Consider the following 13,328-nt stretch of genomic DNA (forward strand, 5'->3'; position numbering starts at 1 on the left):
TATGAGTCTAGCTGATGTACTGAGATAGGATGTGGTTATGGGCAGATGAATGCCAGGTAGGCATTACGTGCATGTCTGTTACAGCTAGCAAACTTATCAGTGATCAGCCCTTTCTAGAGCTGCTTCCTACCCACACCTCGCCCAGTGCTGAGTGCCCCTCTGCCCCAAACCTCTGTACATGCCAGTCTCTTGTGTCTGCTGTACAAAGCAGCCACGAGTTTTTCCAAGGTGTTCTCAAAAATGAATATTTCTGAACTTAAGCAATGCCTGTGTGGAATAGAATCTCAAGGAAAGTGATAGAAACTCCAGCACTTATGTTATTAAAATTAGAGTAGGAAGAAGAGTATGAAATGTTCTTTAGAAAACATTCCTGTCTTGGCAAAGAGAGGGAAGAAATGATCTAATAGGTCTTTCCATCTGTAAGTCAGCATTCAGCTTCCAAATAGTGCCAGTCTTTTTCTTTCACAAGCATTACATTTATTTATTCTTAAGGAAATATTTATTAATATTTTCCATTGCACACAATGCAGTAAACAGAAGGTATATACAGGTCCTAGCTTGATAATTTGTAAAGGCCATTTAGAATGTATCTGTGCTGGGGAAGCAATTTATGGTTGTACTGGGACTCAAGTAGGACTCTGATATAATATAACCCTGTATCAAAACTGGTTCATTGACATTGCAGACCAAGTCAAACTCTTGGCAACATCTACTTTGGAAAGTGCACTAGAAAGCAAATTTAATAAAGTATATCAAAATTGGCTGCTTCTGAGTCAAGTGGATTCTAGTATTTTTTCAAGCAGTTAAGCAGTGGTTGAGAATATTGATTGAGAGGGATCACCAATTTAATTCTGCTTCAGGTATGGGATGCATGTGAAGATAACACTTCTGATGGAATGTAATGTGAACATCTTCACTGCTGCCTTCACTGGTAGAAGTGTTCTGCCTTAGGGATGATGAAAGCACATTTTCAGAAGGGTGTGAACAAAGCTGTCTCCCAGCTGTATTTGAAAACCCTTGTAACAAATCACCTTTGGCTTGGTCTTCCCTAGAAAAGTTCCTGCTAGTTCTTCTTAGGACTTCTCTATTTCTCCCCACCAATACAGACAAATAGGTCAGTGGATGTCGTTGAATACAAGCATAATAATTAAGGAGTGCCAACATCCTGCTGCTGTCCAGCTGTGCTGTTTGGACACAGGTCTGTGGTAGACCTGGTGGGTCTACCTTTCTACCTCCGGGTCTTTATAACTTCAATCACTTTGGTCTGGAGGTTCTAGAAACTCATTAAACAGCGTTATAATTTCACATGTAGAATGAAGGAAAACAAATAGAGCCTTAATTTTCTGAATCCATTATTCATCTCCCTCGATTCATTTATCTGAAGGACTGAGAATGCCAGTTAATTTCTTTTCCTCAGTTACATTTTCCAGAATCATTGGAAGACTAATCAGGAGCTCGTAGCTAATATTTGCGGTCTGCTTGGTTTTCTCCTGTTGTTTGAACTGTTTCCAACACTCCAAACCGGTGACATTTCCTCACAATGCAGAATAAATACCAAAACTATAGAGAAAAGAGTTTTACTGCGAGATAGCAGTAAATGTATTGCATTGTAAATACAAAGATTCTCAGAGTGATCCCTCTGTCACTTCCATGGCGAGGAAATGACAGAGCTGGAATAATTGGTGTACTGTTTATAGATAGGATTCCAGTTCTGTTTTGTTCAGTGTGAAAGATAGGCTTACATTTCTTTTTATCCCTTTTTATTTTTGTTATGAAAGATTGGATGAAAGAGAAATGTTAATCCCCCTGGGCTGTCTGCTTGTGATACTGTTATTATGAGAAATTTTATCTGTGAGAGCACACTGCATGACCCTGGGTTTAGTCTTTGGGCCCCAAGCTGTTACATTTATTTATTATAAAGAGGACCTCTGCTCTTCAACTGTTTGCAATCTAAACAGACGAGGCAGAATTATCATCCTCGTTATATAGGAGGAATACTGTGGCACAGAGCAATTTGGAGTAGAACTTCAGTTCAGCAAGCTGCCTTCCAAATGGCAGGCAGTGAAGCACATCCATGCAACAATCTACATAGTGCTGATTAGCTGGATGGATGCTGCAGTTTCAGATTTATATGGCATGTGAAATGCCCACTACTTTTTACACGTACCACTGTACATTGCCCAGTAGACATATTAGCCAGTTTGGAGTATTATGCATTGCAAACATAACCAAAGTGATTTAGTGATGCACTCAGTCTGTTCCAGAGCTGTGAGCTGTAATTGCATTTCTTCACTCTAAGATTAACGCTGTGCAGTTCACCTCGCTACCATTGCTCTTCTTCCTTCTCTTCCTCATTCCATGGGAAAAATATTACAGGCTCATAAAGCAGTTGAAGGGAAGGGATCTTTGGAGGCCATATGGTGCAACTGCTTGGTGCTCCAGCTATTTCCAAGGTTTGGTCAGGTTCCCCAAAGCTTTGTATGGTAACTCACCTTGTGAAGACTTGCCTTCCCTTATGACTTGTGTCCATTGCCTCTCATCCTTCTGCTATGCACCTCCACCCCTATGAGGGAACTGCAGACAGCAGTGGAAGTCCTTCCCTAACTTTGTCTTATGCAGAACAACTCCAGATCCTCATCCCCTCCACATCCTCCAGCCCTATCCATGTTAGGGGCCCTTTTCTGAACTGGCTCTGCCATGTCAGGGTGTTGTACTGGGGAGACAGAAGCTTGGGAGTGAGTTCAGTTCAAGACACTCATCTAAACCAATATTTTTTGGAAGTGGTAAATTACATTAATCTCTTCTCTCCCTTAGGCCCTGGTGTCATGGAATATTTGCCTTCATTTCTAAGCACAAACTATCAAATTAATTGCTCTAGAAACCAATGTGTCTAGCATTTAGTGGTGTGAATCCTGATGAGCTGCAGCTCTTCCCTGCACATAGCCAGGGCGACTTCACCTCAACCCCTGAAGATCAAGACAAGGCCATGACTGCCATGAAAGCACTGTGAGATCTTCTCCAAGGATGCTGGTGTGTGTTGTCTGTTTGTTGTTTCTTTTGTTTGTGACATCTATGAATTTGTGTGCTTGTAGGATTCATGCTTTCCATTTACAGGCAATTTAGTACTTTGGCCCTCTTTGTGCACATATGGAATCTATCACATATGATTTGTAGATCCTTTGTAGATTTTAAAAACAGTGAAGAATGGGATTTTACAATATAGGCACGATGAAGTAAACTATGGATGAAGCTAAAACACTTTTAAATTCTAAAAACTGATTGTTTTCCTAGAAGTGGAAATGCAGTTTCTAACAGACGAGTTGCAGGGGTTTAAGATAAAGAAAATGAAATACTCTGCTGTTAAACTCTGAGATTTGGGGTTTCTGAAAAAACCTCACAATGGCTGTGACCACTTTGTGACCACTGAGGAATGTTAGAAGTTGGAGTCACGTGGTTCCATCATCATATTTGGGAAGGAGGATTCCCCTGCTTTTCCAGGCTGCTGTTTTTGTTGCCAGGATAGAAAGATGCATCGTGAGAAGTTGAACTCTACAGAAGGTGAGCTCTACAGAGCCTCAAAAGCTGAGACTAGTGGACTTCATACTTGAGACACAGAGGTTCCAACAGAGGAGGAGGTGGATGTCATGCAATAGCTCTGAAAGAGTGTTCTTTAAAACATTAATCTGCTATTTCTCTAACTTGGTTTTAGCTATTCTCTTGGTTTCTCAAAGACTTTCCCTTTTACCTCTCTTTACAGAACCTCTTGTTCATTTTACCTCTCTTCCAATCCTCTGCCAATCCTAAACCATTTTCCCTTGTATTTCAGAGGCTTTCCTGAAGATATGGGGCATTCCTTGCTTCAGCTTTCTCATCCAAGGTCTTTATCTGCTTTGCAGTTGTTTATACCAGTATCTTTGAGGACCTCAGTATCACTGGTGAATACAATAAGGTGAGAAACAACAACACTGTCTGTTGTTCAATATCTGTGATAATAAAGATTTTAAAATATATATTTAGAATCATAGAATGACAGAAGTTGGAAGGAACCTTAAAGCCCATCGAGTTCCAATGCTCTGCCATGGGCTGGCTGCCATCCACCAGCACAGGATGCCCAGGGCACCATCCAACCTGGCCTTTGTTTACTCAGAGCAGACAGGAATGCAAACAGATTTATTTTGAGTCAGTGGGAACTGTAAGGTTCACATCTAACAACAGTTTATGAGGAAATAGTGTTTTCCATTTATCTCAGGTACATCTGAGAGAGCTGTGAGGGGTCTGGAGCACAAATCTTATGGGGAGCAGCTGAGGGAACTGGGATTGTTCAGTCTGGAGCAGAGGAGGCTTGAGGGAAACCTCACTGCTCTCTAAAACTGAAAGGAGGTTGTGGTGAGGTGGGGGTTGGCCTCTGCGCCTGGCCAACAGCGATGGGATGAGAGGTGATGGCCTGAAGCTGCACCAGAGGGGGTTCAGGATGGATATTAAGAAACATTTCTCCTCAAATTGGTGAGATATTGGAGTGGGCTGCTCAGGGAAGTCGTGGATCACCATCCTTGGAGGTGTTCAAGAACAACAGAGATGCAGGCAGCCCCAGGCCCAGGATGACGGTTGGACTAGATGACCTTGGTGGTCCGTCCAACCTTAACGATTCTACGATTTCTCCAATCCTCCAGAAGCAGCTGCAGCCTCTTGCACAGGCAAACGCACTTGCGATCTCACATCATGGGAGCGCCTAGGGAATACACACGCACATTTTCTTCTTTAAAGCTGAGGGCGGTGCCTGAGGGCGGGGGTGCCGCTGCCCTCCCCGCACCGAACAGCACAGCACAGCATTGCACTGCACCGCACCGCACTGCACAGCAGCCCCGCGCCCCCGGGGAGCTGCGGGTGGGGGCGGGCGGCCCCCCTCCCCTCCCCTGCCTCCCCGCCCCTGCCCTGCATTGGCTGCGGGCGGCTGACGGGCAGCCGGGGAGGCCCCAGTCAGCCGGCCGCGGAGGGGCATGCCTGCACTGGGGGTCCGGCCGCGCCGAACCGAGCCGTGCTCAGGGCTGCCGAGCGGAGCTCAGCGCCGAGATGGGGGTGGAGATCGAGACCATCTCTCCGGGAGACGGTACGTGCCGCAACGGGGAAAGGGCGGAGGGCAGACCTGCGGGGCGGGGGGCGGCGGTGCCCGGCTGCGGGGGGCTCCCGTCGGGCGGAGCTCCGACAGCGGGCGGCGGCCGTGGCCGGAGCGCCGGGTCCCGGGAGGCGGGCGGGCGGGGGGGCTGCGAGGGGGCCGGGGATTTTCTTCTGGCATCCGCCGACAGCTGCACGACGCCGAGCGCTGGCGGTAATTGGGGTTCGTGAGGCCGGCACCGCCCCGCCGCAAACTTTGCCCGGCGCTCTGCCGGCTCTCCAGGGGGCGGGCGGCCATTTGGGGCGGCATCCATCCGTCCTCCGGAGCCGGTACCCGGCTGGGAGCGGCATCGCCTTGCAGAGCCGCTGTCTGGCTGCTCTGTCGTTTCATAGCTCTGTTTTTTGTATTGATTATTTCTACGAGACCGCAGCCCCTAAGATTCCACCTTCCCCGTCCGTCTCAAGCCCACATTCACCCTCGGCTGGACGCAGTTCGCTGAAGTCCGTCCCAGTGTAACTTTCTCGGCCCGTTCTCTCCGCTTCCCCCATGTGTGCCTTTAAACTGCCCTCTCACTCCGTGCTCTTATCCCTGGATGGGCGCACAGGTGTGGGATCTGAACGCCGTGCGGGTACCGTGGGGCTGCGAATGCAGCACTACGTGGGAGCCCTTACATCTTTGGAAGCCGGCTGCTATCCCAAATAAGGAGATATTGATCATTTCTCTCGGTTGACTGTTGCACCCATAGCTGGAGGGGCTGCAGATGCACACAGGCTGCTGTTCAGGGTGTTCTGATGATGCTCAGAAGCACCATCTTCTCCACTGCATGATACAGATCTCTGCTTATGATAGCCTGTTCCCCTGCTGCTTGCTTAGTGGTTTGGGCATACGAGTCCTGAATGCACAGCTTGTGTTGTTAGCTGATTTACACAGTATTTTGCATTACTTGCTCTCATGTAAAGACAGAATAAGGAGACCAAAGAACCAAGTAAGATATGAACAAGCCTTAGTTTCTATCTGAATCCCTATTTTCTAGCTTTATGACAACACTGTTCATTAATCATTTGTCTCATTCATATTTCTTAAGTTCTTGAGTCTCCTCTTGCTGGCCCTCCCCTGGCCAGCACTGCTTTAGAGATCAAGGTTAGCTGAGCCAGTATGCAGCCAGCACATCTATGAGCCCAGCAGATCTTCCCCCAGCCTGCAGTACCTGGAGCAGGTAACATGAAACAGTAATTCCATTTTTCATTAAGGAAATAAGTTAAACCTTCTTTTCCTTTCGGGATGAATGTTTTAGAGGGAGCTGCCAGGCTCACGTAAGGATTCAGCATCTCCCTGCTCTTCCATAGCTCAATACTACAGCGTTAATGTTAGCAAGTGAAGGAACTGGGGCTGTTCAGTCTGGGGAAAAGGAGGCTGAGGGGAGACCTTACTGCCCTCTTCCAATATCTGAAAGGTACTTACACAGGGCTGGTCTCTTCTCACTGGTGACAGGTGACAGGACGAGGGGAAACGGCCTCAAGTTGCACCAGGGTGAGTTTAGGTTGGATATCAGGAAACACTTCTTTACAGAAGGGTTGTTAAGCACTGCAATAGGCTGCCCAGGGAGGTGGTTGAGTCACCATCCCTGGATGTGTTTAAAATCCATTTGGATGTGGTGCTCAGGGACGTGATTTAGCAGAGGGCTGTTAGAGTCAGGGTAGGAAGGTTGGGTTGTGGTTGGACTGGATGATCTCTAAGGTCTTTTCCAACCTGAGCAATTCTATGATTCTATGATTAAACTATTTTTGTACATGATTTTCTAAAAAACCTTTCCCTGCTAATTAGAGATGCTCTTCCTAGAGCTGTCTTGAATGAATGGCATTAGGAATGGAAATACAGATGGATTTTTTTTTTTTTTTACAATGTCAAACTAAGACTTTATTTGAAAAAATAATGACAGAGACATTCTGAGAATTTTCAGGTCGCAATCCACGAAGTTTTGACAGTCTTTTTTCACGTGGGGAATGTAAATGCATATATTATGCACACACAGATACACGCAAAGCTAACTTGGTGTGAGTAAAGCATAATTTGGTCTAACAGGTTGGCCAAGCTGGAACGTTCTACCCAAACCCTACCAGTTCCTGCCCTTTGTATCAGTGGTTTGATAAGACACAAATCTCAGTCTGGCGTTTTCTTCTTGAAATACACACCTGTGTAGTTATAGGGATCAAAGAGAAAATACACAATAACTGTTATCATTTTAACAGGACGGACGTTCCCAAAGAAGGGGCAGACATGTGTGGTGCACTACACAGGTAAGGCATGTTCTGGTTTTTGTGTCCATGCCAGCTGAGTTATGCCCAGGAGTGTTGGATCAGTTCAATTGTGGCTGTTGGATTTTTTGCTTTGTGCTGCCTTTCATAATCGATTTAATTGTGTTGTGATGGATTTCCTGAATGTTTGACTTGTAGTTCAGGCTGCAATATCTAGATGTGCGTGCTAGTGAATTTGTCAAGAGTGGTGTTTAGTGGGGACAAGTTGACAGACAAATCTGCAGACCCGATTCTTTAAGTCATTCCACGAGCAAATGAAATCGAGCATGAAGCAGTGCAAATGCCAGGTTTGTATTTTTTCCAGTCTCTGATCTTGATACAGACAACTAATGACTGTTTATATCTTAAAAGAATCTGTGTACTGGCAGTGGAATTCATTCCAGTCTGAAGAGATCAATTCAGGGTCTGGTTAACACCTGCTTTATGGGCACGTGTGAATCCTAAGTGGTGAGTTAGCTGATGGAGCTGTTTATGCTGCACCTTTGCACAGAGGAAAAGTGTCCTTTAAATCAGTTTGCAATGTTGTCTTTTGTATTTAGTTATGTAAATCATCCAAAACAGACTTCTGCAGCCTGAGTCTTCAGTTGTGGCGTTCGCATCGAGGGCTGCCATTTCATGAGGCCTTTTCCTTAGAATGTAAAACATCATTATTTTCACTAGATACAATTAATGAAGTTATGTATACTTATGTATACAAATATATACATTTATATTTCCAAGAAGCTTTTTAACATGGTTTCAAAATCTTTCTCCTCAGAGCAAGCAGTTACCACACTGGCTTAGGATATGAGGAGTCAGGGTTTGCAGGGTATACACTTATATTCAGAGTAATTTTATGTATTATGTGAGTTAGAATAGTGGGGAAGTTAAACACACAGATCTCCCATGCCAGCCTCAGCTCTTGCAGACGTTTCCCTGCACTTTGGATTTGAGAATAGGTGTTTCGAAACTATTTTTGTGAAGGTGCTGAAAGATACGTTTCTGTTCCAGCCCCAAATTCAGAAGTTTTCCTGAAGCAAAACTGTCACCTCCCACCTCCAGTTGGATTTAGACACATGTGAATGTCAGAGGTGAAAGAGGCAAAGAATGCAGAGGTGGCAGTGCAGAGAGGTGGTGGCGATGGTCTCTGGCAGCCACAGAGTGCAGTTCTGCTGGGTAACTTCAGAGGGAGTGCAAGCAATGAATGTGGAAAGAGAAGGTGGAAAGAAGAAAGGTGCTGAATGCTGCCCTTGGCATTAGACAGATGTCTTAGTTGAGGCTTTCATAAGCTGCTTTTTGATATAGAAGACTTTATGAAAACACATCAAATCAATTCCCAGCCTAAACTGTGCTTCCTCCATGTATGTTGCTGTTGGTGCTGTGCTCTCTAACTCCCAGGTTAGAACAATGTCAGATGAAACTCACAGTCTCACTTTCAATGCTGTTTAAGCTGTCTTTGGTAGCAGTATTTTTAAAGGGAACCCGTGATTCGTGGATAAGGTGTTTCCTTCCAATGGACTGCAAAATATTAGGCCTCTTCCTGGATGTAACTGGAGGCCTCAAGTTGTGCCAGGGGAGGTTCATGTTGGATGTTAGGAAAAATTTGTTCTCATAAAGAGCAGTGATGCAGTGGCAGGGCTGCCCAGGGAGGTGATGGGGTCACCAAACCTGGAGGTGTTCCAGAACTGTGGGGATGTGGCACTGAGGGACGTGGGCAGTGGGCATGGTGGGGTGGGTTGGGGTTGGACTTGAGGATCTTAGAGGTCTTTTCCAACCTTCATGATTCTCTGATTCCATGTGGGAAAATACAAAATATAAATGTCAAGTTTTAATTAAAATAATTTTATCTGAATGCGATGTGACTTTGTACTGATGTCCAGATATGTCTGGGATTCATCTTGATCTGTCTTATTTGTGTGATCTCATTAGGCCCCGTGGTACTTCATGTTTATCCTCAGCATGTTCATAGCAGTCCTGTTTTACCAGGCAGGTAGCAAAGTTCCAGAGATATCTGAAGAGATATCCAGAACATACAGCAGCAAAGGGGCACAGGAGCCATGGGCAAGAGGGTGACAGACTGGTTCAGGCACTTGTGAGAGAGCTGGAGGAGTTGTATTGCAGTCCATAGGATTCATTTTGTACTTCTTTTAGCCCTTGATTTTCCCACACAGTGGTGCATCATTTTGACAGCTTGGTTGGCCACATATCTTCTTGCTTTGCCCCTCACCATTCCCATACCAGTGCACATATTACAGTGATGCAGCTCTTTGGCATGCAGTTGGTTCCTTGCTTCCCTGAAAGGTTATTTTATTTTGAGCAGACATAGAAAAAAACATTGTCTGTTTGCTAGTTATTCATGCTTTGAGAATTTCCAGCAAGGAAGAGGAGACCAAGAAGATGCTTAAGTTATGAATTTCCAATGAGAAATGCCCCCACCCTGGAAGCATCCCAGGCCAGGCTGAATGGGGCTGTGAGCAACCTGGTTTAGAGGGAGGTGTCCCTGCTTATAGCAGGGGGTTGGAAGGAGATGGTCTTAAAGGTCCCTTCCAACCCAAACCATTCTATGATTCTATGAGAGTCAAATAAGGGAGTGGGCTGTGGGCTCTATTTTGCTTTACTTCTCCATCTTGCCTTCCCTCGAGTCCCGTAGATGCCTGTTCCCCATGGGATGAGGAGAGATGGCAGAGAGAGCACAGGCAGGAGCAGACTCCTGCTGCAAGAGTGAAAGAAAGGCCTGTGGGTTGATTCCAAAACACACCTGGGAGAAAGGGTTTTAGGAGCAAGCTGTCTGTGTGAGTTGTCCTGACAATCCGTCTGCAGCAGGTGAGAGGCTGAGCATCTCAGTGCAGTCCAGAGAGGACCACAGTCTGCTATCCTCCATATTTGGCAGAGCTTCAGAGTCCTGGCTGGTCACCTTCTGTATTGTTTGATTCATACACCTTCAAGGTAGAGATTCTCCAGGGGAGTTTCTAGTCTGAAAGCCCTGAGAAGGGGGAAATGAGAACTGGAATCTCCTCCAGATGAGGGAGAACTGTGAGTTTTTACACTTCAGCCAGTGCTTCAGCTATCAGGCTGTTACATGCAGCAGCTTTGCCTCTTTCTCTCCTTTTCCAATTAGATGCATAACCTCAGGAGCAGGCATTGTGATCTGACTCACAAATACATTGTGAAGCCTCAATGAACAAGACTAAGTTCCAGTGGCAGCAGGAGGTAAGGTGCAACTTCATTAGGGAAGAGATTAGAAGGAACATCTCTTCTAATATTTAAGCAAATATTTTTTTTTCTTCCTCCCCTAGGAGTAACTCCTGGCTGTGTTCAATTAGAGCAGGATTTTTGGATTACCCTTCAGGAGTACCTAATTGCCCTTCCATAAGGCGCCTTAGAGCCTAACTTGGTACTGTAAATCACCTGCTAATTTTTCAGCTTGGCACAGCCTTAGTTAAGTACACAAATAGGTGATTAGATAGGAAGACTGAGAGAGAATATGAAACCTGGTCCTGATCTTTTTCCGTGACAAGAATATGATCAGATCCCCATATCTTTGTTAAGAAATATAATTAACATAACCACTTTTTCTGATCATCCAGCATCTACGTTGTCTCAAAAGCAACCTGACACAGCAAAGTAATGAGATTAGTGGATATGGCAGTGAGTTGGCACCAAAATGCACTTCCAGCAGCGATGGTTTATGTCATGCTTTTGTCATAGATTTCCTTGAGCAAGCTTCTGAAAGCTTTTGGCAGTCTGCTCACTCCTTCTGTTTTCTGTCTGCAAAATGATCGTCGTACTTTGTCTGCCTTGTGGAGATAGATTGCCAGCAATTTGGGGTATGGACTGCCTCCATCCTCGTGCCTAATGTAATGGCCTCCTAATCTTGATTGGGTCTTCGGGTTATGTTGCAGCAGTGATAGCAAAGCCAGTAAACAAATTACGGTATCATTAGTCCTGGAGTGTATCAACAGAGCCGAGCCATTTGCTGTAGTTTTCTTTCCTGTGATTTTTGAATTTGTTGACTCTGGGAGTAGGAATCAGCAGTGCTGAATTTTCAGAGATTGGTGAAGATGGTGCAGCCTGTGCCTTTCGGTGAAAAACAGCCCTGAAGGTGACAGAATCCTTGCTGTGCTTCTGACTGTGTGGTCAAACCTTCATCCTGGGAAGGTGATTTCTGGCCCTCCTGCTCTTGGTGGTGTGCCCTCAAATAAGATTTGTGTGTGTAGCTCCTCAACCTGCAACTTTTCTATCATTATTCATAGAGTCATAGAATGGCCTGGGTTGAAAAGGCCCACAATGCTCATCTATTTCCATACCCCTGCAATGTGCAGGGTCACCAACCAGCAGACCAGGCTGCCCAGAGCCACATCCAGCCTGGCCTTGAATGCCTGCAGGGATGGGGCATCCACAACCTCCTTGGGCAACCTGTTCCAGTGCCTCACCACCCTCTGGCTGAAAAACTTCCTCCTTAGATCTAACCTAAACCTCCCCTGTGTCAGTTTGAAACCATTCCCCCTTGTCTTATCACTATCCACCCTCGTAAACAGCCATTCCCCTTCCTGAGCTGATATTCTCTGGTAGTTTGTGGTAAAGGTGAATTCATGACCTCGTCGTTGTCCCCCCAGCCCATGTGTACCTCTGTGGTAATACAGTTACCTTCTTAAAGAAGAAACTGGATGTTCAGCATTTGTAGTGTGCTGCAACAGATCTCATGGAGTAAGACCATCAAGGCACATTAAATCATTAATAAACCAAACTTCTATAAAAGAAGGTTTTCCTTGGACTTCTTAGGTCCAGGCAATGACCACAAAATTACACTAGATATTAAGAAATTGATTTTATGTTTTCTCTATTCGAGTGTTAGAATACTACTCCATTTATTTCAGATATGCTGTACAGATGGATTCTGTCTTAGGAAGCAGAACAAAAGATGACTTGTTCTTTTCCTAACCATCTGGGGACAGACTCGGATCATCTTCTTTTTTCCACGTGTTACCAAATTGCTTTGTGTTATTTATTTTTGTTTCTTCAGCTTTGCCAGTGCTGTGATGCAGTGAGTATTATGCTTGCATCTGTGTAGTTGAAAGCCTTTTCTTTTTAATACCTTTTTTAATAACAAAAGCAGACCACATAGATTCATAGAACATGCCTGATTTACTGTGATGTAAAATGCATCTTCATTTAACTTGATACAAACATAATGCAATTCCTTTGCAATAACACTTGCCAAAAAGAAAAAAGATCTGCCTATATTTCTTGGATCGAAATCAACCCAGTGTAAAGCGTATGCAGTAATAGCCAGACATTTGCCAAAATGCTCTCAAAGAGACTGATGTACATCCAGAATAACACTGCAGAGTGTCGTATACTTGTCTATGTACCTAAGTATCTGTATGGTTGGTGTACACCAGCTTAGTGTGGGAATGCTTTGTGCCAGGTGAGCACAGGGCTGTGCATGGTCCCATGTTCTGAAAAATCTGCACAACTTCCACGAGACCCAGAGAGATCTGTGAGGAAATGACAGAAGAAATTCAATCAAAATTATTTGTCTCCAGAAAACTGTTTTGGAAGAGAATAGTGAACAACAACGATAGCAATTAGAGCTATCATTAAGAAGAACTGTATTTTAACAGGCATTATAATTGAGTTTTGAATTAGAGCCAGCTACATCTTGCTTACCTAGAAAGAAGGTAATTGTTTTATCAAGCACGTTCACAAGATACATTCTTCCAGGAGAGTGAGATGCCTGTCCATCCTTTGGGGCCTGCCAGTGCCTGGAAGTTTTTTGACTTGAAGCAATCTCTCCAAATTGCCCTGGTTTAAAAGATGAAAGCCTTTTACGTCTTTAAAGATCTCTGTGACAGCTGAACACTTAAAAACATGTTTTTTTCTTCAGTGAATCATAACTGCAAGAAGTAGGTTTGACTCTT

The 13,328-nt window shown here is 44.8% G+C and overlaps 1 protein-coding gene across 1 annotated transcript in view; it reads left to right on the forward strand.

The window, feature by feature from the left end:
- The first annotated feature begins 4,758 nt into the window (after positions 1-4,758).
- FKBP1B (FKBP prolyl isomerase 1B) overlaps positions 4,759-13,328 on the forward strand; it is a 45,482-nt gene continuing 36,912 nt past the window's right edge. Inside the window, exons 1-2 of the mRNA XM_031595918.2 lie at positions 4,759-5,107; positions 7,363-7,410. Coding sequence (XP_031451778.1) covers positions 5,071-5,107; positions 7,363-7,410 — 85 coding nt within the window. The 5' untranslated portion in view covers positions 4,759-5,070. The remainder of the gene's footprint in view (positions 5,108-7,362; positions 7,411-13,328) is intronic.

The sequence above is a fragment of the Phasianus colchicus genome, chromosome 2 (assembly GCF_987193195.1).
Source record: "Phasianus colchicus chromosome 2, bPhaCol1.hap1.1, whole genome shotgun sequence".
In the NCBI taxonomy this organism is placed as follows: Eukaryota; Metazoa; Chordata; class Aves; order Galliformes; family Phasianidae; genus Phasianus; species Phasianus colchicus.